A 27,104-nucleotide genomic window follows, 5' to 3' on the forward strand; every position below is an offset into this window, starting at 1 on the left:
GACTTTCCAAGAGGAAAAACAAACTGCAAACATCCGGGCCCAACACCAGATGGCGATCTATGCAAAAGTGTGTAATCTGCAGCTCATATGCCTCGAATATAACTTTACAGCGGTTAGCAGAGACAGCCATCTAAGGTCAGAAGATAGCCGTGGGACTCACTACTGAACCAGTTCTAAAAAGTATATACTTATTAGGTTGGTTGCAACATATCAATAGTTTAATGCAGGGGCCCTAACCTATTTCGGATAGGGACTTCCTAGATTTTGAGAGTATGTGGCTTAGTCTCCGAGGGTGCTACCCATAATGAGTGAATGGTCCGGTTATCAGAGGGAATTCATCTAGGTTATTATAGGGGGTTAGGAACGGTTACAAAACCAAAACAAACAAATTTAACCCAAAGCAAGGGAAGCAATAGTCCCAAATTACGGCCTCTAGTCTGAGGTCGAGGGAAACACAAGTAAAGTGGTTACTGTAGGTCTACAGAGCTGGTCGGGGTGTCCTTATTGCAGCTCAAGTATACTCACCTCAAGGGTGCTGGAAAAGCATACTAGGCCAGACGGCTTATGGCACAGGGAGTGCAGAGGATAAAAGAGGAGGGTTGGGGATTCTGCTATTCAGGGGCGTGTGCTTGCCAAACTGCCTCATTTTACAGAGGTAAGGTACCCTGTACTACATATTGTTGCTTGTCCACTGTCTATGGCAAAGGAAAGCAGGTGGTATCTTTGAGCTGGACGGGTATTTCTTCTCGAATACCACTTTCACAGGCCCAATTCTTACTTTGTAGTAGTTGGAAAGCCTTCCACTGCCAATGAAAAACGCTTTGACCTCTGCCAATCAGGTAGGTGGAATCTTGCCAGGCTACCCTTGCAGGGTACGATGTGGAATGAAGAGTCATAGTCAACCCACCCTGAGCAGGGGTATCAAGTTGTAGAATGAAAGAGAATGTGTTCTATTCTCAACATGCTAGTCTGGCTGTCACAAGTCTAGTTGCCAAGCAGATTTCAAAGGGTCCTTTTCTGGGAAGCAGCAAGGAGAAACCAGACAACGTCCTAAAAGAAACTTGCTTGTACAGGCTTTGTTGAATAATGATTTCAAATTCACTCTAGAATATTGGCATCCCTACTTATTACTGTTCGGCCCGCGTTTATTTCGGTCTATCAATATTTGGTTGGCAGTAGATATGAATTACTTAGCAGTGCAAAGTATAAAGTACAGGATACCCCTCGCAATAGATACTTAGAAGGCTTTTATTTGAGTTAAATGGATATTTCTTGGAACGCTACTATACAAAATAGGACATGGCCAAAATATGAAAGCACACATTCTAGCTTTGGCACTCCAAGAACTAAAAATTAAAGATAAATTGCTAACTGTCCAGAAGTCTAACAGTAACAGAGCATAACATAGGTTGCTTTCTTCTGCTCTTGCTTTTCAAGCTCTCAATGGAACGATTAGTTGATAAAATTAGATCTAATCCAAATATTCGAGAGATTGAGACCTCAAGTGGGCTCATAAGGTTGCCCTATTCGTCAATTATAGTTTCTGTTTCTTGATTGAGCTTGAGATCTCAGTAGCTGTGATACCAAGGGAATTACAATCCTTCTCGGAGGCGTCAAGCCTTAAAACCAATTTTAACAATTTCATCCTGAAATTACTTTATGTAGGTCAAACATTATCTCTCCGTATAACCTTAGCTACCTTTCGAACTATATGACAACAGCTTACACATTACACTTGGACTAATTCATTTTCACCAGGAACTTTGTTTAAACCAACATCTGAGGGTGACATTGGCTTATTAAATGGTTGAACCCACCAAGCAGCAAGTCTGGTTTAAAGTGGAACACAACAGAAACCAAAGCTACCTTCAAATACACAATGGCTGTTTCTCAGGAATACTTGGCCTCCACAAACACCCTTACTATCTGTGATGATCCTACTTTAACCCCTTCGACGCCGATGACGGAACGGTTCCGTCATGCACGTCGGTTGGGCTGTGCTTATGATGGAACCGTTCCGTCATGGCCCCGCACGCGCTCAGAACCTTCAGCGTGGTGCGGAAGTCCGCGCCGCGCTGAAGGGGTTAACAGACATAGATATGGTCACACCACAACATATCTTTTTTTATCCTGTCTCTTCTCCTGGGAGGACTGACAAAGCTTTGTATACTTTGAGAAAAAATAATCCTCCTCGACTGCGTCAAACTAAATTTAGAAGGTGAGATAGAAGATGGAGAAACTTGCATTGAGAACTTTGGACCAGGAGTACAAAGAATTTTTGTACTTGCAAATGTTCCAATTCGTTTGGGAATGCTTTTTGGCAATGCACCAAACCCAATTTAGGTGCACGTAACTTTTTTTCCTACTCTTAAAATAGGCTTGTATAAGGAGCCGCTATATGGAAGGGGCGTTTATATATGCGTCCCTTCCTACCTGAAAGAGATCGTAAACACTGAAAAGTTACAAACCCCTACGTTGCAGTAAAATTGTAAGTTTTTCTTTTAAAAACACAGCCCCGTTTCCTTAAAGGAAAACGGATTGAATGTAAAAAAAAAAAAAAAATCCCAGCATGCTACCATCACTGTGATGGCCTCCAATCCGAGTGAGTTGCAATTTGCAACCTACCCCATAAATATTAAGGAGGTATGGCTGATTGTGACTCACTCCAATTCTGAATTTTTTTTAATGACCTACTTGTAAATAGGTTGGTTAGGAAAAGTACTAATTGATCGCAAAATACTGATCACAAACTGCGACTAATATTTTCAGAGCAGTTAACAGTACATCTGGGCCTTTGTTCTGTCCCAATAGATAATTTCCGCCTAATCAAAATTGTACACTGGTACCAGATGTTGAGCTGGAGTAAAAAAAAATAAAAAAAAGAGCTAAAACGCTAATGGAAGCTCCGTTTGCAAAAACTATAAAGAAAGAGTATCTCAACCCTCTATATGACTATCAGAAGTTCTCAAACGAACAGCAAACATAAGTATATGCCAAGATGGGAGGCAGATTTCGGAGTAAAGATATCTGAAGTTGCCTTGGCGGTGACATGGTTGAGAGCTGCGAGAGCGAGATCATCAGTTTATAAACAATTTAAAGAAAACTTGTATAAAATCCTTATGAGAGGGTACTTAGCTCCAGCACTACTAGAAGCAGAATTTTGCTACTGAAAGCAATGTTGGCGAGAATGGAATAAGTCAGCTACTAGGTTTCATACTTTGTGGCAGAGTAGTCCAATACAAGCTAACTGGAAACTCATTTTACATACTAATAAAGAGATCACAGGCATTCCACTCTTCTAGACCTACTGTTTGTGCTAGCAGGTTATACTGGGAAAGAGAGTCAAAATCCACTCTCAACAGCCCAGGGAAAGCTGATCACACACATACCACTGGGAGCCAGACTATCTACTGCTCAATTCTGGAAGCTCTGAACATTTGGTAGACTAAACTATGGAATATCTTTACCATAAAAAATTGTCAGTGATTGTGTAGTATGCGGTTTATGTATTTATCATGTTTCTTTCTCCTTAGCTGAACAGCCAGTGTGAATGTGCTGTGTGGAATGTTGGTGTGATGATGATGAATGGAATGTTTGGGGGCATATGAGCAGAAGTGTCACAGTTGGAGTATGGGCTGAGCAGCAGGCAGGCTGCTCCTGATGGGGCTGCTCTACATGATCTTAACCTACAACTAAGAGCTAATAAACCAACTTGAACTTCATCTCGGCTAATGGAATTCATCATTACAGTTTGTCTATGATGGGTTGAAAAAAATCAGAAAGGATCAGTGAATATACGTAAAGACAGAACACACAATCAAGCTGAAGGGGTTGCTCATACCAGAGAGTATCAGATGTTCAGGAGCAGCTTGCATTTCCTCAATTCATGATAAATGCAACCAATGAAAATATGTATAACTGTCTTGAAAACTTATTTCATTGCTATAAACTAGAATTACTGTGTACAGTGCTATATTCATCAGTCACCATTAGAGCTGATGCATACCACACTGAATGCCACGTGATGACACTTTCTCTGTTAAAGAAAACAAAAAGAAAATATGTTTTCCTTTTTTAACTGAACGGCTCTGTACCTATAAAAACATAAACAAAGTTCTTAATCTACAGAGGATGCCTGGATAAGATTAATTGTGGATTTTTCACTAGAAAGGAAAGGAACAAAACAGGTCTTGGCAGCAGAAATGATCTAAAGGCATATGATCGCATTAATCGGAATCACTTGTCAGTTCTGGGGTATTTCAGTTTGTAGCTAGTCTATGCCTGTACAGACCGGAACCATCTACATTCAAATTAGTCTTGACTAAAATTTCAGCCTCAATTTTCGGCGAGGTCCTCTCAGAGTAGGAAAACAAGCAACTACAGTCAGGTTTTGGTGTTGGGCATCATAAGTAAGGTGCACATTGATTAATAAGCACCATGACCTTGGAAGCCATGTCTGGGATACCTTTATCACTTAGAAAGACTCACTTTTATAGGACAAAAGGTGAAGGATGGAAACCATCCACCAGTTATTTACACTGACTGCTTTTCAGTCCAAAATCACATTTCAGGATCCTTACGTGTTTGAAGGAAGGAGGAACAAGATCCCTTTCATGGTGCTACAGTACTTCTATGGAAGAGAGAGGCATTGGAAGACTCATGTATCTTAAAATTTGCCTAAATCACTACAACCATGCAGCAGCATCTCGGGCTTGGGGTAAAAGCGGGATGCTCCCTCTGAACAAAGTTGCAGGGGGAGGGGGCATTTTGGGAACCCTCTTCTCCCAGCAGTAGTAAAGGGTTCTGCGTGGGAGCACTGCTCTTGGAGTCTGTGTAGTTCCTTGAATTAAAAGTCCACTTGGACAGGCCAAAAGAAGAAAAAAAAGGCATGAAACAAAATATGAATTCTCTACTTTAATAGTCAGTGTGCGGCATTGGGAGGTGGCATATATTTCTAGCCTGTCCTTATGGTGACCTTAGTGCATGTGTGGGGTATTCTTGCTGGATGCAGTAAAATATAGCATGTGAGAGTATATCTGAATATTTCTTGTGTAATGTTGGCATGTGGGGTGGAGTCTCTGCTGAATGGTAGTTAGGAGCATGGTTTGACAGGGGGGGGAAGGTGTTTTGTGATTTTCACTGGGCATATTAGTACACATTAGTGCACAGGAATTACACTGTTACACGGGAGAACACACCTGGCAAAAGACTTCAGCATATTTCTGTTCTCTCGCTTGTAAGTTTTTGCTTTTTAACTCTCAACACATGGCATTCACTCCAAGTGGTGAATCCTTTAAATCCACTTCCTGCCTTGTTGCCTAGCCGTGTGTGCCTTACCTTATGGAAAGTGGGTTTCTTTCACATTGTCCTCAATGGCTAGTAGGCTTAGGCTTGCTTTCACAGTGAGTTTGTGAGGCTACAGAGGTTTATGTGATCAGGACAAACAGTGAATATGGCTAAGCATCCGTGTCACTGTAAACTTCAGCAGGCAAGATGGTGTCCCGCCATATAGGATAGTCGACTAATCTTCTATGACAAGGTGTACATGTGTTCAGCACTTTGAAGCTATTACGATCACAATTCCTTAATATTAATCACATGATAATACAAATGAATTTAATTAGTTAGTCGTGAATCTATGCATCTGTGGTTGATGTAAACTTTTGGTTTCAAGCAATTCTATGTCAGGATCGGAGGCTTCAGATTATTTTATTTTTTAAAAAAATATTTTTTATTACATTTTCCAACACATACAACTCCCCACAAATGGTGCACTTCATCAGTTGGAGACATTTCCCTTGTTACACTGCCAGATTTCATGTTGTTAAACATTTGAACTCTGTCCTCCTCATATACCAGGCTGCAATTGGCTATCCCATGTCCCCTGCCCCCGGTGCCTTTATCATCCATGTTTACAATCAATTGCTTCTGTCCAACTCAATGCTCTCAACCTTAGTGCCCCCTACCCCTCCCTCCCCCATCCCTTATCCCCTCCCACCGGTGTGCTCCCATTACTGTGGCTAGGATAATCATTCATCACTTTCGTGCTGGGGTATGTGGACCTCTGTTCTCAGGGAGGCCGCGCTCTCAATTCCGAGTGCTCGATTCCCTCTCCTTCACCCCTGCGTCACTCCCGCTTCTATCCATCTACACTCTATGCTCTCCCTCATTGTCCCCTGCTTCCTCTAGGGTATCGGACTCTGACTCTGGGGTCCTCAACTGAGTTATCAATGCTTCCCATGCCCGTGCTGTTTCCATCGATTTTTCATTGTTCGCTCTCCTGGCCTGTTGCATCCGGATTATACTTTCGCTGGCCGCCCAGTTGATAAACTCCGCCTTCCACCGTTCTGCTCTAGGGCCCTGCTTCGACTTCCACTGCCTCGTCAACTCCCGCTTAGCCAACAGAAGCCCCAGGTCAATGAATTTGCTCGTTAGCTTAGTTCGCGCAGTGTGGGGAAACCAGTGCAGAATGCACACCCCCATGTCGGGCTCTATCCGTCTATCTGTCACCTCGTTTAGGGTCTCAACTACCTCCTCCCAATATGCTCCAAGCTGCGGGTAGCTCCACAGCATATGTTGTAGGTCCGCCGCTTCCCTGTTGCACCTTGGGCAACTTGCAGTATCCACTTGAAAGTATTTATTTATCTGCTTCGGGGTTAGGTATGCCCTATGTATGATGTAAAAATGAATTAGTTGGAACAGAGCGTTCCGCGTTCCCTTCCAGGCCCTTTCCACTATTTTAGCCCAAGCCGTCTCCGGTATCTCCTTACCTAGGTCTGTTTCCCATTTCTCACGCAACTGAGTCAGTGGCTGTAGTCCCTCCGTCAGCATCCGTCTGTTTAGACATGCTACTGCCTTTATTGTCCCCGCTGCCATCACCACATATTGGCATGCGAGGGATGTCTGTGGCTCCGATAGCCCTTCACCCCAGTGCTTCTGAATCGCAGCAATAAGCGCGGCGTGCAACAAAAAGGCCCCCCTGCGTAAGCCATACCTGTCCTGTAATGTCTGGAAAGGCAATAGAGCCCCCTCCTCGTATAGATCCCCAACCATTTGCCGCTCCATCTCCTGCCATTCCGCTAACTCCGACCAGTCTCCCCCGTGCGGTAAGGCCGTGCACATGCCCAGGGGGATTTCCGGGGCGTATGGACACCTGTTACCGGCCCTTCGCCTGTATCTATTCCAGCAGTCGCTCAATGTTTTCTCCTCGATCCCTAATGCCTCCACCCGCAATCGCTGTCCAAGAACTATAAACGAAAACACATGCCGCGGAATCCAGCCACCCTCCGAGCCAGCCGGGCCCCGGAATTCCCGTGCCACCGCCTGTGTGAGCCACTGCAGCTGAGCCGCCAGGTAATACCCCTCGAAGTCAGGGACAGCCCATCCTCCTTCCGCCCTGGGTCTCATCATCGTGGCCAGTGCCACTCGCTGCCTTCCTTCCCCCCACAAAAACCCACCTACCATGGCTCTAAGTGCCTTAAACACCCCACCTGGTATCCAAATCGGCAACGTTCTGAAATAATACAAGAGTCTGGGCAGCACCACCATTTTCAGTAGTGCGACTCTACCCGCCACTGATAGCGGCAGGGTGCCCCAGAATGCCATACTCCCCTTGACCCCTCGCACTGCTCTATGCACATTACCTTCCACTAAGTCCGCCTGCTCATGGTATATGTTAGTCCCCAAATACCGGAGACAACTGGGCTCCCACCTTATTCTCTCCAGTCCAGCGGGGGGCTCGGAGGCTTCAGATTATGCTATTCTTTCTATGCTTTATTTCAACAGCAGCCATATCAAAACTCAAACTGGACCACCTTTCCCAAACACCCTTGGGAAAAAGTGGTCGACAAAAAACACAAAGAAGGGACACCATATCCCTCAGTCTAATCATCCAATCACTGTCCAGGAACCATAGCCTAGTCCGTCGTCATCCCCTTGTTCCTTCTCTTTCTTTGCTGCTCGGCAGCCATAGATGAGTTTTTTTCTTTTTTCTCTTCATGACTGTTTATCTTTGAAGTGTATTGCCGGGGTGCGCGACAGCCGCTGGACCGCGTTCATCGTCCCTCGCCTGCCGTGAATCTCCGTTAATTGTTTATGTGGCTTTGCGACTTTTTTGTTATTATTGCTGGATTGATGAGCGGCTCGGGTGCGCTGTAGCGGCTCTCCTCTGCTTTTTCTGATTTCTACCGCCGAGGGGGCACTCCAGTGCACTACCGCTTGTTCTGGGCTCAGCCCTGTGTGGTGTTTTCTCAGATGTTCTCTTTAGGGAACGGTGGCTTTGGCTGCGGCCCGCGGGTCCGTTGTCGGGTTTACGCGGTCCGCTGATTGTCTGCTGTGATGCACGGTCCTCACCCCGACCGCTAGGGGCGCTGTCACGCGGATCTAGCGCGTCGGCTCCTCTCGCTGGCAGCGGCGCGCGGAATTCAGATTCCTCGCATTCCTCCCACCGTTGCCTGGCTGCCTCACGTCCCTGGAGATTTACGCTCTCCTCGAGGGTCTGTAGAGTGGTGCTCTAGCCAATTTGACACTCGACTTGGTTGAGTAGGTGTGCGTGCGTGTGTGTGTGTCTTGTTTTTTCTGATGCCCGCTGGGTGTATTTGCACATTTGGCTTTCGAGCAGGCTGAATTGGGGCCTGCAGGGGCACGTCCCAGTTTGAGTTTTCCCGCGTTTGGCAGAGTGTCCCTTAGAAATTTTTCTGGTCCCCAGCACATATATCTTCAGTCTACTGACTGTGGGGGTGCCACTAGGCTTGCAGTTTTTTACAGCCTGTGGGTGAGTCTTAGTACTCGAGTCATGTCGCAGCAGGGGGACATGAATTGGGAGGAGGATCCCCTTGATCAGCTCCCTTGGGATGACAATTTCTACGACACGGTGGACGCTTCCATTTATCGCGCCGTAGAAGAGGTCATGGCTCCCATGGAGGAGCGTTTGTGTCAAAGGTTGGAGCAATTCTGTTCTAAACGGGCCCCTCCAGCGGGGGACACTGCTACTACGCCGCAGGCGGTTTACAATACTGATCCTTTGCCTGCTAAGTGGCCCAAGGTAGCCGTCGTGGACCGCTTTTGAGCGTTTGCAAGAAGCTTTTTTGGCACACAGCCCTCAACAACCCCCTCCCTTAGCCCCCTCTCCTCCCGCGGCGCCTATGGACCCACCAAGTTCTTCCCAGGGGATTGAAGATGATGCTCAGGGAGATACTGAGGAGGAACCTGGTCCTTCCAGACCATGGCGTCTTGCGCCCTCCCCCCGCCCTTCAGGGTACCACTGGGGAATCGGACATTCTAGACCCTGAACTGCTTATGCACTCAAAGTCCTCTGAGTGGACATCTTCAACCAAGGTGGCCGGCTACGTGGCAGGGAGATACGCACGCCCATGGGCAAGGAGGCTCGTAGCCGCCTCAGCTCGGAGTGTCCTCGTCCCTCTCTGGACAGCAAGCTCGCGCAGACGCCAGAGCTTGATCCCAGAATGGAAACCTTTCTGGCAAAGTTTATCAAGGATCCTAAGAAGGGGATAGATCGGTCCTGGAGGGCGTGCCAGGATAAGCTCCTGGATGCCCTGGGCCCCATCACCATGATCTTAGACTTCTACAGGGGCCGCCATCTCTCCGGACGCCCTCTGTGGGCGCAAAGGGTTGTAGTGTTTTTAGGGAACGCCAATTGTGAGCTCTCAATGGAGCGTAAGCGGTCCTTTTTGATAAAGGTGGACCCAAAGCTAGGCCACTTCGCTGACTCTGGGGCGGTGGCCCAGGATGGTTTAGTCGGCAAACCTTTTATTAAGGAGCTGGGTAAATTCGTGAACACGTTCACATCTTTGGACAGGGCCCAGTCGTCCATTAAGAAAGTTTTTCCCTCCTGGGTTTTCCGTGGGGCCGGCCGAGGAAGGGGCCGCTCGACCGGCCAGACCCCCAACAACGGTAACAACTTCAGGGGACAAGGCTCCAGGCAAGGGCAATCCCACAACCAGGCATGGTATTCCAACTTTTACCCGTCCCGGGGGCGCCATTCCAGAGGCCGAGGCTTCCGTGGTGGGGACAACACCTCTAATTCCGGTAAGTGTTTCCACGTCTTCGCTGGTGCGTGAGGGGGGCCGTCCGGCAGAATGTCTGGATGTTTGGAAGACGGTCATGTCCGATGCTTGGGTTCTGCAGACTGTGCACGGCTTTCACATCGAGTTCTGTGACGAGCCCAGCCAAGCGTTTCGTCCCCGTCCTATTCGTTTTCCCAGCACAAAGAGGCGTTAATCGATGCGGAAGTCTCCGCTCTCTTAGACAAAGGCACTATTTGTCCCACCGTTTTGCATACTCAGGAATTTGTGAGCAACATGTTCGTGGTGGACAAGACGGATGGGGGAAAGCCACTGGTTTTCAATGGCTGGTGTACCGCCATTTCAAAATGGAGGGTATACACCTCCTGCGCGACGTGCTCAGGCAGGCCGATTGGATGGTCCGCTTGGATTTAAAGGATGCTTATTTGCCCATCCCTATTGTTTTCCCCCACAGTTCCTTCAGTTTCTCTGGCGCGACCGGGCGTATCAGTTCACAACTCTTCCCTTCGGTCTGTCATCAGCCCCGTGGTGCTTCACGAAAGTCCTCAAACCGGTAGTGGAGTACCTGCGGGCGAGGGGGATACATCTCATCGTTTATCTAGACCATATGTTGTTGCTGGCCCAAGATCCCGGGGTGCTGCACGATCAGCTGCAGTTGGCAGTCAGCCTGTTTGAGAGTCTGGGGTTTGTCATCAACTCCAAGAAGTCCCTGTTGGTGCCAGCCCAACGAGTCATGTTTTTGGGTTTTGTGATAGATTCCACGTCCGCAACGCTCAGTCTTCCATCGCGGAAGTTGGCGAAGATTAGTCACGCGCTCAGACGTACTCTGACCAAATCCACGGTTCCCCTTCGACAAATCGCTTGCATTGTGGGTTTGCTTTCGGCCTCGATCCAGGCGATATTTTCAGGACCGCTTCACTATTGAGCCTTGCAGCGCCTGAAGGCCAAACATCTGCGCAAAGGGCTGCCTTACTTCCATGCGGTCCCCCTTTCAGGCGAAGCTATAGAAGAGGTTCGCTGGTGGTTCTCTCATATGGAGGCCTGGAATGGGAAGGGCGATTTTCGGCTCCGCACCAGACCTCATTATAGAGTCAGACGCCAGCAGATTAGGCTGAGGCGCTCGATGTGGAGATTTCTCCACCGGCGGTTTATGGTCCCCGCAGGAGCAGGAAATTCACATCAATTGCCTGGAGCTCCTGGCGGGTTCTTTCGCCATGCGTTGTTGGACCAAGGACAGGGTCCAGTCCTGTGTCCTCCTAAAAATGGACAACGTATCGGCGGTCCGATACATCAATCACCTTGGGGGCGCTCGCTGGAAGGTGCTTTCGGACCTGGCTATGAATCTTTGGCAGTTTTGTCTCGATCATCACGTCTCGGTGACGGCGGAATACCTCCCGGGCCGGGAGAATCTGGTCGCAGACTGGCAGTCGCGACACTTCACGGATTCCAGTCTCTGGAAGTTGCATCCGGACGTTTTTAATCAGGTACAGGACCTTTGGGGTCCTTTCTCCATGGATCCTTTTGCTTCCAGATTGGATCATCAGCTTCCACGCTTTTTCAGCTGGAGGCCGGACCCCCTGGCTCTGGCCACGGAAGCATTCCTGCAGGATTGGACACAGGAATGGCCCTACGCGTTCCCACCGTTTGCCATGCTCACCAGAGTGTCAGCTCAGATCAGGAGCCAGCAGGCCAGCATGGTTCTCATTACCCCCGTTTGGAGATCGCAAGTTTGGTTTCCAGTTCTTCAGGAACTTTCTTGGGATTTTCCAATCCCACTCCCCCCACTTTCCAGAGCTTCTTCTCAATCCCGACGGTCATCCTCATCCAATGGTCCTCGAAGGCTCTCTTCGCCTCATGGCGTGGAAGATTACAGGGGTAGATGGTCGCTCCCAGGCCTTTTGGAATTCGATGAGGGCCTTTTGGCAAAAGCCTGGTCAGAGTGTACCGTCAAGCGTTATCGCTCGGCCTGGGGTCGGTGGGGTCGTTGGTGTGTGCGACGGTGTTGCGATCCCGTGGGTGCAGATTTAGTGCATGTTTTGAACTTCTTGGCGTATATAGCGCGTCAAGGTTTGGCTTACCGGTCGGTCAACACCTTCAATTCAGCGATCTCAGCAGGGCATGCCCCGCTGGACGGCAAGCCGGTAGGGGAGCACCCTTTTGTATGCAGACTCTTGAGGTGCCTCCGCTTGTCACTTCCTCCGGAATCCCGGTACTCTGAGCTGTGGGATGTTAACAGAGTGCTTAATTTGTTCCTTTCATGGCAACCTAATGAGTTTTTATCCCGCAAAGAGCTCTTGGCGAAACTTGCGATGCTTCTTTGTTTGATCTCGTGCCGCAGGGTGTCGGACGTATGGGCCTTAGACATCACGGGCAGAGTTTTTTCTCCTTCGGGGGTGTCGTTTACTGTCAGTCGCAGGACCAAGAGTCATACACGTGTCATTGAGTATCCTGTGTTTCTGGATTCTCCCAAGCTGTGTGTGGTGCGCTGTTTGAAAGCTTATGAGGAGATTTCTTTGGACCTCAGAACTCCGGGGGAGAGGCAGCTTTTGACTGCTCTCCGAAAGCCCCACAAGGCGGTGTCCTCGCCCACTATTGCACGATGGGTTCGGTGGGTGATGCAGGAGGCAGGTATTAGCTTCTAAGGCTTTCTCTCTGGGCGCTCGTCTGGAAGATATTATGAATGCAGCGGATTGGTACTCCGATTCAACCTTCAAACGGTTCTATTTTAAGCCTATTATTGATATGGCACATTTGGTGGTAAGTAAGCTTTGAACTAGCATAATCCGAAGCCTCCGGTCCTGACATAGAATGAGAAATTTCCTAGCTAATGTAACGGAAAGTTTCAATTCTATTAAGGACTCGGAGGCGAGGATGATCCCTCGACAGGTCTCTGCGAGATGTCCCACCCGTTGGGAGTAAGTAAGTTGCTTTCATGGTTTTACAGTGCATTTTGGCTTGTGTATAACTTGCTCAGATTTTAGTCGTTGCCTGATTTGAGGTTGTGCTTTCAGCAGGGTTCTGACTTATTTGATGCTCTCTTGTCGATACCCTTGTTTGCAAGTTTGCTTCCCCTCTGCCTCTTCGAGTCTTGATGGTTGTTTTTTGATTTCCAGGAGCAGACACCGGGAAACAGGATGCCTAGAGGAGAATTATTGCCGTTCTTGCGCAAAGAAAGAGAAGGAACAAGGGGATGACGACGGACTAGGCTATGGTTCCTGGACAGTGATTGGATGATTGGAATGAGGGATATGGGGTCCCTTCTTTGTTTTTTTGTTGACCACTTTTTCCCAAGGGTGTTTGGGAAAGGTGGTCCAGTTTGAGTTTTGATATGGCTGCTGTTGAATTAAAGCATAGAAAGAAAAGCATAATCCTCGCCTCAGAGTACTTAATAGAATTGAAACTTTCCGTTACGTTAGCTAGGAGATTATTCATTCAACTTTATCTTAATATCACAGCTTAGTACTATATTTTCAAATATTCAGTATGAAACAGGATAGATCGAGATAAACTGTAATTTTCTACATGTTTATTAAAAACTCAATATACCCATCATTTTGATTTTTTAGGATTTTTATAGTAATCGTTCCACCACTGTGGCTAAGTCAGCAGGCAATTGTTACAAGTGTTAAATTTAAAACAGAAGATGTTCTCCATCACAAGCAGTCATTCGCAAAATGCTGAGTCTACCTATACCACAATAAGCTCATTTAGTCTATCTACTAAGATATACCCAATATGGCTCCAAAGCGTTTAAAGCTTTAAGACTTCTAGTTTTTGTTAAGAGTCTTACCTCAATGAAGGCATGCCTATGCAACTGCCTTTCACCCACAGTTTTGTTAATTGTGACCATCGCCCAACATTTTTCCCTTAAATATGTGCAACAGGAAATAAGAATGGATAGCAAAAAGTGAACTTTCTAGGCAAAATGTTTATTTTTTTCAAGAACTAAATTATTATCTAAGGGACTCAATCAGAGCCCCATGAAATTGTGTGGCAATACCACACCCACAATTTCATACTGTTGGATGGGGACATGCTCAATTACAGCACCAGTCATAGTTTCAGATTACAGAATGAGGTGTAGGATAACATGGTAATTATGTTTTCCCCCATTCTGAAGTGGTCAAAATCTTAATTTGCATGGTTTACCAGTAGATTTGCACCATGTTTTTCATGCCTTATTCACAGTGCAGGCAAAAATACTTGTTGCACAATTAGGGTGTCAGTCATAATCCAAATTTGGATGCGAGCAGGATTTCCACTTGTTCTAAAATTAGTAAGTGTTTGAAAAGACATTTGAATGATGTTTAGGGAGCATATACCATAACCAACATGAAATAATTCAAGTTTGGAAAAGGAGGAATTTAAATAAATCATTAATTAATGCAAAAAGCCACAATGCCAATAAAACTAGGCTACCTGTGACACAGTATCTTCAGGAAGTACAAGCAGGAAGTAAAACAGCAACATTTTCAAAATGCATGCATAGCCACAAGCTAAATAACAATAGAGTTACATAACTCTGAAGTTGTGGCGCTACAGCCCTATTCCAGTTGCTAAGTGTTTCTCCATAAATCCTTATCATTGTTTAAGTTCCATTTACAGTCCAATTTGAGATTTATTTTCGCCAACATTTCCAAAAGGGAGGGTTTCCAATAAAATGCAATGCGGAAACAAGAGAAAAATAAATTCTGAAGTGAATCATAGTTCGACTCTATGTTCCTCTTCTTCGCAGGACTTGATGTAAGTTCAATTTCCTTGTCATAAGTGGACAAAAGCGCAAATAAAATTCCACAGATGTAGGTCTATTATAAATGACTGTCAGTTACAGATGTCTTTAGATTTTTTAATATACCTGACTTAGCAAACGTCTGCTAAAGCCTGTATACATTTTTAAAGTGTTTTACATTCTTAAACTGTTTAAGTGTTGGCCGTTGTGGAAGGTAAGACATACCAAAAATAAACAAAAACTTTTTAATGCAGCAGTTGAATTCACAAATGCTGAAATCCTAGCCCTTTGGTTTAGTTCCAGTATTTACTTTTAGTGTGAACGTTGGTGTAGTATACTAAGGGCCTGCAAGTATATTAAGCGTGTACGTAGCCCCAGTACATGATGAACAGATGAGAAGGCAGCAGGAGTCACTCAAGCAAGACTTGTTTTTTTTTGTTGAAATAGGTGGGCCTTACGGATCTTTTGTCGTTTTGTAAGTGCAGATTAACTTCTGGGAAATCAGTAAGCTCCCAAGAGCTGGGGACATGAGGTCTCAGCTAAGGAATGAACCTAGAAAGCTCAGAGGACGCAATGACAATCTGGAAGAGAGTTGTAGCAAACTACTAGATGGTCTAGAAAGCATGAGTCAAGTTATGCTTTGGTTTCCTGCTTGCCGAAGGGTGTCTAGGAATAAGATCAGATGGAGGGTCCTTTTGGGTACCCTGTTGTGAAGTAATAGATCAGTGGAAAATCCAGTAAAGTCTCACAGAGCTAAGCTTGTGTCTGTGAAAGAGTGAGGATGTACTAGTAGCATACAGGGCAGATGTCTGGTGGCATGGTACAACTGTTTCCAGGCCAAGGCTGAAAGTAAATTACTGTTGTTAAAGCAAGCATGGGGAAAGTTGCCACATTTCTGGATTCCTGCAAAGCCTAAATAACTGTTTTAGTCCTTATCTGGGTAGTATTAGCCAACTCTATGATTACCCAGTCTTCCTCATTTAGCCAACAGGAAGGTGAAGATGGCATGGATTATGAAAAAAGGACTGGTGATACTCTTAATATAAAGAGCATTGTTTTAATATTCTATTAGAACTAGAAACATTTTAAAAATCAGTTCTTGATATAAAGCACTTTACACAACTAAAAAGAAAAAGTTACCTTTAGTTCACAGTAGAGCTACATTCAAACATGAAAAAAAGATTTCTATGTTTCCTGTGAGCTGGTCTGCTTTACATCTAACTGAAAAATGTAGTATCTAAGAGATCACTGTAGGACGTCATATACAAGCCACCAACATAATATATGGTCAGTGGAACACTGGGGACACTTGCAGGACTCCTAGGAAATTAAAAATCAAATCTGCTAATATTCGAATATGAGCATCCTCCACCTGTAAAATATTGGAAAATAATCCTCAGACAGACAATGTACATTCCGGTGGACTGATGTCAAAAACTAAGTCGAATTCTCAGTCTAGGACATCGCTAGCAGGCCAAAATAAACCATCTCACTCCTACATTTACAGTCTTACTTGTAGGGTTTGGAGACATTGTGGACATTAATTACTTCTGTCAATTCATTATTACACTTTTTGTGCAACATTATACACTATGTGGAGAAGTTAATTTAAAAATAAAACAAACTACCTGTAGAGCACTTTTCAGGTTTTAAGCATTAAGCGCATAGTAGTAGATTTATTAGAAGCCTTCTGCCAACCTACCATCTGTACACTCTTTTCCAGTTCCTGAGGGATTGCAAACGTAGATGAAGGGGCTTGAGTTAATGGCCAAGCACCCGCCTAAAGATAAGAAAACATGAAGTTAACATTGCAGACAAGTAAAAGAATAAACAAGACAGGTTTGATCAAAAAACGCCGTCAGTGAAGATAATTCATGACCCCTCACAAAACACATTCTCACATTTCTAAATTTATAGAACATTTTCTACCAACAACGTGATGATTTTACATGTTTGAGACCAGGGATTCTGAATGAGTCAGGCAGTGTGAAGTATTTTTGACAAGTGATGTAGTAGTTATTTATTTTGGCTACATATTAAACATCGGCAAGACTCTAAGGTTAAAACAAAAAACCCTACTGCTAACATGAAAAGCGGATCTGCCAAACCGGTATTAAACAGAAGTACATTTTGAAAAAGCCACGTTTCTAATACGACACCTTGTGTTCAAACAGTTTCTTCTTTTGTTACATTAGTGCATTAGAAATTAGAATTGATCAGCAATGAATTACACTTCTCTTTTTACCTGTAAGACATATATTTGGAAACTAATTCCCAGATCTATCGTAGTGTCCTGTTTCTTCATGAAGGTGTTAAATTTATTATTGAGGTCGGTGCTAACACTCATGTCGGTATACATTCGATGAAGCTTGCTTGTGAATTCGTAGCCACATGCTTGCTGTGAATAAATTTAACATGAGGTTTTAAGAGTTTGCTTATTTAATGCAGTAAAAAAATATAACAGAAAGCACAATTCAATGTGGTCATTTTAAAAATACAACTATAAACCCACTTTTTCAATAATTCGGTAAAATACTTATAGTGCCTCGGAGAATTCAGCTCTCTAGCGTGCACTAGTGCCCTGAAAAGCAACAATTGCAATGCAACACATTCTTTGAGTAATTAGTAAAACAGCTAAGCATTTTTATTATTTAAACATTTTCATCTTCTACATTTTTCTAGGATAGAGTATACTTTTATGGACAGCCTACCTAAATGAATAGTAGTGTACCAATTGCTTTGGTGTAAAGTGTTAGTGACAACATTTCACTCACTTAGTCAAATATGCAAATGAAAAGGGGGTTATTTAGACAAATAGAGCAAAACTAGTTTGTCAATATTTGCAGTAATTAATCTTATACACTAGCAAACAAGTATATAAAAGAAACGAACACACAAATATGTTATGCCGGTGAAAGAATTACGCCCAATAAGACAAAAGAACGCACATTTGCACATATTACTACAGTGTAAAGCTCATATCTAATGATTTAACTCAAGTACAGGGTAGTAGTAATATGTGTTTATTAGTGAATAAAAACCATAAACATTATTAAAATATACTGTTGAAATCACAATAGATAAATAAAATTAGGAGAAAAAACAATCATATAGAATCAGTGTGCACAGGTGCAAATTATTTAGTAACTGATTGTGCCAGTGTGTGCAAAATAACTAGTAAAGTGCAACAGTGCAAATCTTGTACTTGTTTAATCACTAGCCAGAAAGTGTAAGCAGATTGGCCCGGTTTCTATCTAGCATCTAGTTGCGGCAAAGCGCTAATATAAAAATGGCAAAGGCCTGTACAGTGTGCAAAATTATGCAAAAAGGGCAGCAGTGCTAATTTTTGATCATGGAAGCTGTTTCACGAGACTCGGGCTAATATCCAACCTGGCGGGATAGGGAGCCAACAAGCATATGTTGTCCCTAGCAGCCCACCATGATTTGGATGGGTTTCAAGGATTCTTAACAAGGCCCTTCTTAACCGTCAACCTTAACCCCCGGCGGGGTTTACGAGTGAACTTTGGCAAGGGATTTAAAGATGGCCAAGAATTGTACCAACCAAATGATAAGCATTGTATTCCTTGGATCTAATTACTCAATTAGTGCTCATCTACGGGACCTAATACATCGAATTATTTTTTTTCATCATACTTCTTTGCGGATGGCCTATAGCGGAACAAATCCAGATAACATGCTGCAGAGTTTCACCTGCCTGATGACAAACGGCATTTCTGGTCCGCCCCTTTGACCTTCTTCCCTCCACTTTCGTAAAAAGTCTAGAGTTGGACTATCACCAAGTCGCAGTGTCAATAATTTCAGTTTAAATTTCATGGGAAGTGGCTTACAGGAGGAGGAGTTTTATTTGGAAGTCGTAGGATTTAGCACCAGCCACCCATGTGACCGATTGGCCACTTTATCTTTGCCATCCAGCTAACTTTGCAATTAAATGGACTTGTTTGCTGCTCTTCTGAAAACTTGGCGGGATGTATTGAGGTTCCATAAATCACCCAAGTCGAGCTTTTCAATGCTTCTTTCGAGGTACTTTTTAATTCACCTTTCCCCTTTGAAAGTTGATTTCAAACCAGGCTAAATTAGCCAGTGAACCCTCTGCGGCAGACTGCAGTTTGTGAGAGCATTTAACGAATGCCACAGGCTTGACAAGAAAATGCTTTACCAGTGAGGACTCCAGCCGAACTTAGGCAGGTGATGCAGATCTCTGTAGCTGGAAGAATAGTTTATACGATCTTGTCACGAGGCTGTCATGGGGGCTGGCCTCTGCACCGATCCTTATTTTCACTCCATATGTGTGCGCAGGTATCAGTTTAGCCTTCATTACTGCAGCCAGTGGCTGAAGACAGTGCCCCTGGATGGATTTTACTAGTGTTGTAAACGCATAGTTGAAAACCAATGCTTTTTCCTTAATCGCCTCCTTTTGGGGTGCGAACGTAGCCCTTGAGTCTATCTTGACACTAAGATACACGTACGCAGGGGTTTCATCAATTGTATCTCTGCTGAGGTATCATTTGCGTTGGTTTAAAATATGGCGATTAAGTGAGATGACTTTCATCTTTGTACGAATGATTTAACCTTAGTACAGGTTAGATTGACCCATGTGTACCTCTCCTTGTGTTCTGGTCCTAATCAAATATATCTGTTCTTGTCTTCTAATACTATCTAGGAAGATCTGTAGAGAGTAATACAACATTTATTACTTATTTGAGGAAGGGAGGAGGCACTGTGGTTCTCAAGAATCATAGCCTTTCCCTTTAGTGAACATTAGTGATAAATAGCATAAATAGCATATTAAACTATGTAAATCTGTGTGTGACAGTTATGTTAAACTTAGCTTAAGAAAAACATTTTGGGGTTTCTCATAGATTTGGCACAGTTTAAGGAATTGTGGCAAAACGCTGCATCTTAAAAAATTAGACACACAGAAATCAGTTCAATTCATTTCTTATCCGTTTCATGCAGATTGGTCAAGAATGAACTTCTAGACGGAGATCAACAACGTGAAATATCAATTTCACTTTCAAATGGAAGGTGCAGTCCAAGCCACAGAAACTAACACTGCACGGACCAACACAAAAGAGCTCATTCATGCAGAGACCAATGCGATCTGTATGTTTTTTTTATTTGGTGCAAATCAGTTTAGCGATAGCTGAGATATTAGCGAAAAAGTTGGGTCAAGTCATTTATTGATATATTTCCAAAGATGGAGAACTTCAAAGTTGTAATCTGTTTGAAAAAAACAACTTTTAAATGGAAATATATAGGTCGATAAAGCAGATACAGATAAATAGTGAAAGAATAAATATCGAAAAAATACCTTAATGAATATATCACAAAAATTGCTTCAGCATACATATGAAGGTTAAACTTAAAAACGGAATGATTGACCATAGAGAAAGAATTACTGACAGTGCAAATTGGTCATATCCCTTCCTTATACCAATGCGTAACCAGGTGTGAGATCCGAGAAGCCCTGTCTGGTCGGCTCGCACATACAAAAAAAAATATATAAACTTAACAATTTTGAACAACAGCCAATTCCAACCCACAAAGGAAAACAAACTCCTGCCACCATGACAGAGAATCTGGAACCTCCTTCTGAAGTCATGCCTGAGCAATTGCCAGTCTTACAATTATTATAGCAAAAAAGAAGGCCCCCGCAATGTCATCCATGACCCAATAGAACAGCCATAGGGTCGAATCTTGCATAAATTATGTACGGTATCAGCACCAAGCTTACTGCAACAAAAACAATCTGATGTATCCCTCATTCCCCATTTATGCAGCTTGTTGGGTGTGTAGTATAAATCATAAAATGCAATGAATTTTTAAACTAGAGACGTTTATTATATTCTGAGCGAGCAAATTGGTACACCTTATGTCTGCAACAGAGACACTGATAGGTAGGTTGCAGGACCAGCAGCAGACAGGATATCAAACGTATTCACTATATTCTTCTGGCTCATCAATACTGAATAAAAATACCAATATAGCTGCATCTAGGTACCTCAATAAATCTTTGTAGAAACTTATTAGCCATACTGATTTAATTAGGAGAGAGCTGTGATAAGAATTCTCTTAATTGTCGATGGGAAAAGGGACTAAATCTTAGGGACTCGATATTTGTTGTTTGTCTCCTGAAATGTCAAAAGAACCTCATTTCTATAGAGCTGACCAAGGGTCACAACTTTAGAGCCACACCAACACCTCAAATCACTATCCTGGAAAAAAGGATTATTCCCCAAAAATGTGAATTTATGGAACAATGGTTATAGCAAATAGAATGATTATTCAGCCAAACCATATGTTACACCCAAAGAGTCTTAAACATTGTGTGTTTGAAATAGGCATGTATCAATCAGATCTTTCATAGGATATAATGATTTGTGGGAAGATCCGATACTCTGGGACTAACTCAGCCAGGCCCCATAACCCCACCTCCACAACTGCAGAGCCTTGAGATTAATGCAGATATAGAATAGTGCCAGAGAGATAGGAGTGCAACCCCGCCCTAACCGCGAAGCGCTTGTGGATATCTTATAGCACAGTGAGGTTTTTTGAATTGCCATTCAAATATCTGACAAGAACTTTCAACCTTTCTGGCCGGTGTGACATATCAAACATCGTTCATTTCTGGAAGAACTTTAACAACAATTTCTGTCTTGTCTGTGTTCATTTATATCATGAGACTTGCGCAAATACTGCAGCAGCATCCTCAATGGCTGGGAAAACCGTTCTGGGAATGATGTTAAGATTGCAATATAATCTGAATCAGCCAAGAGCTTGACCTACCAATTATGCAACCACAAGGATAGAATGGAAACAGAAGATTTGAGTCCCCAAAAGTATCGCTCCAAATAGGGGGTGAATAAAAGCAGGGATAGGGGGCATCCCTGCCTTGTACCAAGACTGATTTGAATAGATTAGACAATGATTCTATACAGATGAACCAAGCAGTTAGAGAGGAGTACAACAACTGACTCCGTATGATGAACTCTGAACCGAATCCCATCACAGGCATAACTGCTCACAAGTATCGGTAGGAGAAATGGTCGAAAGCTTTTTCAGCATCCAACAGGATCAATCAATCAATCAAACAATTTATAAAGCGCGCTACTCACCCGCTAGGGTCTCAAGGCGCGGGGGGGAGGGGTCCGTTACTGCTCGAAAAGCCAGGTCTTGAGTTGCTGCCTGAAGGAGAGATGGTCCTGGGTCAGCCGTAGGTGGATGGGGAGGGAGTTCCATGTCTTGGCCGCCAGGTAGGAGAAGGATCTTCCTCCGGCGGTGGCTCTGCGTGGAACGGTGGCGAGGCTGGCCGATCGCAGCTGGCGGGTGGGCTTGTAGAAAGTGAGGCGGTTGTTGAGGTACTTGGGGCCCAGGTCGTGGAGAGCCTTGTGTGCGTGGGTGAGGAGTCTGAACGTGATCCTCTTGCTGACGGGGAGCCAGTGCAGGTCTCTCAGGTGGGCGGAGATGTGGTTGTGGCGGGGGATGTCCAGGACGAGTCGTGCGGCGGCGTTCTGTATGCGCTGGAGTCTTTTCTGTAGTTTGGCTGTGGATCCCGCGTAGAGGGTGTTCCCATAGTCCAGTCGGCTGGTGACGAGTGCCTGGGTGACCGTCATCCTGGTTTCGGTGGGGATCCATCGAAAGATCTTTCGAAGCATGCACAGGGTGTTGAAACAGGATGACGAGACGGCGTTGACTTGTTTGGTCATCGAGAGGGAGGAGTCCAGGATGAAGCCCAGGTTTTGTGCGTGGTCCGTTGGCTTGGGGGTGGTGCCCAGGGCAGGGGGCCACCAGGAGTCATCCCAGGTGGAGGGGGATGATCCCAGGATGAAGACTTACGTCTTGTCAGAGTTCAGTTTCAGGCGGCTGTTCTCCATCCACTCAGCGACGTCTTTCATTCCTTCGTGTAGGCTGGCTCTGGCGGTGGCGGGGTCATTGGTGAGGGAGAGGATCAGCTGGGTGTCATCGGCGTAGGAAATTATGTTAAGGTTGTGTTGGCGTGCGATGGTCGCGAGGGGGCTCATGTAGACGTTGAAGAGGGTGGGGCTGAGGGAGGATCCTTGAGGTACGCCGCAGATGACTTCGGTGGCTGCGGAACGGAACGGGGGGAGGCGGACTCTCTGGGTTCTTCTGGCGAGGAACGAGATGATCCACTCCAGTGCCTTCTCTTGGATTCCGGTGTTGCTGAGGCGCTGTATTAGTGTGGATGGCAAACTGTGTCGAACGCTGCAGAGAGGTCCAGGAGGATGAGGGCAGCTGTTTCCCCGTTGTCGAGCAGGGATCTGATGTCGTCGGTGGCTGCGATGAGGGCGGTCTCGGTGCTGTGGTTGGCTCGGAAACCGGACTGTGAGGGGTCGAGGGATCCGTTCGTCTCGAGGAAGGCAGCGAGCTGTTTGTTAACGGTCTTCTCGATGACTTTGGCAGGAAAAGGGAGGAGCAACATGGGGCGGAAGTTCTTGAGGTCGGTGGGGTCCGCTGTCGGTTTCTTCAGGAGGGCGCTGAGCTCGGCATGCTTCCAGCTCTCTGGGAAGGTGGCGGTGGTGAAGGAGATGTTGATGATGTCCCGGAGTTGGGGTGCGATGATGGAGTCTGCCTTGTTGAAGACGTGGTGGGGGCAGGGGTCGGCAGGGGATCCGGAGTGGATGGTGCTCATCGTGCGGGTGGTGTCTTCGGTGCTGACCGGGGTCCAGTTGCAGAGGGTGGTGGTGGGGGGCATTGGTTCGGTGGTTGGGTGCGTGGTCTGTGCGCCGAAGCTGTTGTGTATGTCAGCGATCTTGCGGTGGAAGAATGAGGCGAGTGAGTCGCAGAGGTCTTGCGAGGGTGTGATGTCGTTGTTTCCGGCGCTGGGGTTGGAGAGCTCTTTGACGATGCTGAAGAGTTCCTTGCTGTTGTGGGTGTTGTTGTCCAGTCGTTCTTTGAATGTTGTTCTTTTGGTGGTGCGGATCAGCTGGTGGTGTATGCAGGTGGCGTTCTTGAGGGCTGTTATGTTTTCTGTAGTCTGGTCGTGGCGCCAGGCTTTTTCGAGGGTGCGGCAGTTTTTCTTGGATGTTTTGAGTTCGTTGGTGAACCACAAGGCTTTCTTGCTGCCGGGTCTGCTGGGTGGGTTCTTCAGAGGTGCGAGGTCGTCGGCGCAGTTGGTGAGCCACTGTGTGAAGCTGCCGGCTGCTTCGTTGGGGTCCGTTGCGCTAGCGGGAGGGTTCTGACTGAGGGAGGTGGTGAGTTGGTCGGCGGTGATCTTGTTCCAGCTCCTGCGGGGAGCCTGTTGCGGGTGATGGTGGGTCGTGGTTCTCCTGAAGTTGAAGTGGACGCAGCTGTGATCAGTCCAATGAAGTTCGGTGGAGTGGCTGAAGGAGATGTGCTTGCTGGAGGAGAAGACGGGGTCAAGCGTGTGGCCGGCGTAGTGGGTGGGGGTGTTCACCAGTTGCTTGAGTCCGAGGTTGGCGAGGTTGTCCAGCAGGGTGGTGGTGTTGCTGTCATTGTTGTTCTCCAAATGGAAGTTGAGGTCCACTAGGAGGATGTAGTCAGAGGAGGTGAGGGCGTGCGGGCTGATGAAGTCTGCGATGACTTCGCTGAATTGTGTGCGTGGTCCCGGGGGTCTGTAGATGAGAATGCCTCTCTGGGTGGTCTTGGGGTCGGTGTGTATCTGGAAGTGAAGGTGCTCGGCGGCGGTGAGGGTGTCGTCGGAGTTGGTCGTGATGCGGATGGTGTTCCTGTGGATGATGGCGATGCCTCCTCCGGTCTGGTTGGCGCGATCCGGGTGATCTTGTATCCGTCCGGGATGGCTATGGCGATGTCGGGGGCTGAGGAGGCGTTCATCCAGGTTTCCGTGAGGAAGGCGACGTCTGGTGAAGTTGTGTCGAGCAGGTTCCAGAGTTCGACGGCGTGCCTGTGGACGGAGCGGGTGTTGAGCAGGATGCACTTGAGGTAGTTGTTGCTGGTGCCTGGCCTTTCAGGTGCGGTGCAGGTCCGGAGGCAGGTGAAATTGCAGGCTTGGCAGGTGAAGGGTCCGTGGGTGCGTTTCGGGGTGGCTCGGTAGCAGGCGGGGTTCCGGCCGGGTTTGAGTGCGTTGAGGGTGGCGGCGTCGTAAGTCCGTCGTGTGGGCTGGCATCGTCGGGGGCCAGGGGTCCTGGCGCTGGGCGTGGTCCAGGCGCGGACAGGCGCAGACGGGCTTGCCTCCGGCGCGCCTGCGGCACGCCCGCTGCGCGGCCGCACGGCTGCCTGCATTAAGAAGGATGGAGGGAGGGAGGAGCAGCAGCTGGAAGGCGGGTGGCGAATGGGAGAGGATGGGGGCGGGGCCGCAGGGGAGGCAGCGGCGGGAAAGGAGAGCGGGGGGCAGGCGGGGGGGAGAAGGGCGCTGAAAAAAGACCAACAGCACTGAAGAACAGAGAGTGAGAGAAAAAACAGGCAGGCTAAAGGCAGAAAAACGTAGGAAAAATGAAACGAGCAGAGGCAAAGGCAAAATACAATTAGGAGGAAACAGACAGGCTGGCTAAAGGCAGAAAAGCTTACGAAAAATGAAACGAGCAGAGGCAAAGGCAGAATACAATTAGGAGGAAACAGACAGGCAGGCTAAAGGCAGAAAAGCTTACGAAAAATGAAACGAGCAAAGGAAGAATATAATTCAGGGCAGCAGACAAGCAGGAGGAGGGAAATCGGGAGAGAGAAACACGGACAGAGGAAGAGGTCAGACTTGATACTTACCGCCCACCACTGGGCCACCAGGGATGAGGCGCAGGTGGGAGCCTGCGGGTGGAGGAGGGCCTCGAACTTCCAACAGCAGCAGCGGCGAGGGCAGCAGGCAGAGCACCAGCAGGGAACGCTGGCACGGTGGGGGAGCGGACCTGGCCTGAGAACAGGTCAAGGTTCATACTGGAGGGATTTTTTCAACTATTCAGCCACATTAAGTGCGTATATCTCTAGATTTATATGAGAGGTGGAAGTACGTGAATGAACAAATCCATGCTGCATAGTGCCTATTAATAATCCTATGACCGCCCCCAGTTGATGGGCAATATCCGTGTGTACGTTTTAGAGTCATAGTTTATAAGTGATATTGGGCGATATGAGCCGCAATTCAGCACATCCTTATTCTATTTGGAAAAAAACACAGATCTATAGGTTTCCCCCTATGAGGGCGGTGTGGATTTTAAGAATGCCGGGGTGTTAACAAGTTTGAAGAAGAGCCCAATGATAATATTTCGAAACAGGTTATAGAATTCTGTAGGGAGAGAGCCGGGTCGGGCTGCTTTAACAATTGTTAATTGTGCAATGGCCCTTTCAATCTCCTCCTTGGTGATTGGAGTATCCAGTCCAGCCCTCTTTACTGTTGTAAATTGATCGAGTCCGACAGCCCGAAGATAGCGATCAATCATACCATGAGTTGCCTGGCCATCATCATTATAAAGGTTGGAATAAAACGGATGAAAAACTGTTCAAATTGTTGAGCAACCAGTGACAATTTTACTCATGGCAGCTCTTGTGCTTGTTATTAACTTTTTATTATTCTCATCTTTTAATTGTAATGCCAATAGATTTTTCATCGCCTCACTTTTCCTCAAAGCACGAAAGACAGTTTGCCCAATTCTTTGAGCAAGCTCTGTCCCAAATCATTCTCTTCAATTGCATATGTAGTGTGGTCAATTGTCTGAATATATCAGAGATATTACTGAAGTGATTTTAGGACTTGAGTAGGAGTGAGTACTCTACCTCCAGTTGGAGAAGCTTCTCCTGTCACTTAGCCTTGGCAACGCGTTCAGCCATACCCTTACAGATAATCTAACTAGTGGTCTGGCCACAAACAAAAGCTTTTAAGGCATCCAAGACCATTATAGGCTTGGCAGACCTTTTGTTGAAACAAATAACCTCACTTAGACCTGAGCCCATAAAGCTAATAAACTCTACGTTGAGTGGGAGCTTACAATCAGGTGTCCATCTATGTGAGGGTGTAGCATTTACCAATTTGGTAGACTTAAGAAATAACGACAATGAGTTATGATCTGAAACGATCCTAGGATTTAGTTTGATTACTACAAAAGGTAAAATACTATAACTTAAAAGTTTAAATCTAAACTTTGTAATCAAATTGCCTGTTCAGAGTCAAACACTTGGTTCCATCTGCTGTGATCTAGAACTACTGATTTCAGGAAAATATTAAGGAGTGTATATGACACTTAGGAAATGCATTCTCACCAGTCAGGAATGCTCCTTATTCAGGAAACATGCAGAGTTTGGGCCCGCGTAAAGCAACAGTGCACTAAATGGGATGTAAAGGGGGAAGGGACAGTTTCTAACGGGGGTGTGGCCAAAGAGGAGTA

At 45.9% G+C, this 27,104-nt stretch overlaps 1 protein-coding gene across 1 annotated transcript in view; it reads right to left on the reverse strand.

Moving 5' to 3' along the window:
- The window catches only part of CUL2 (cullin 2), a 537,998-nt gene that overhangs the window by 108,361 nt on the left and 402,533 nt on the right, over positions 1-27,104 (reverse strand). Inside the window, exons 15-16 of the mRNA XM_085631872.1 lie at positions 17,018-17,170; positions 16,475-16,552 (exon numbers count right to left, since the gene is read on the reverse strand). Of these exons, the coding sequence (XP_085487998.1) occupies positions 16,475-16,552; positions 17,018-17,170 (231 nt within the window). The remainder of the gene's footprint in view (positions 1-16,474; positions 16,553-17,017; positions 17,171-27,104) is intronic.

Source organism: Triturus cristatus, chromosome 10 (genome assembly GCF_964204655.1).
Source record: "Triturus cristatus chromosome 10, aTriCri1.1, whole genome shotgun sequence".
NCBI classification, from domain to species: domain Eukaryota; kingdom Metazoa; phylum Chordata; class Amphibia; order Caudata; family Salamandridae; genus Triturus; species Triturus cristatus.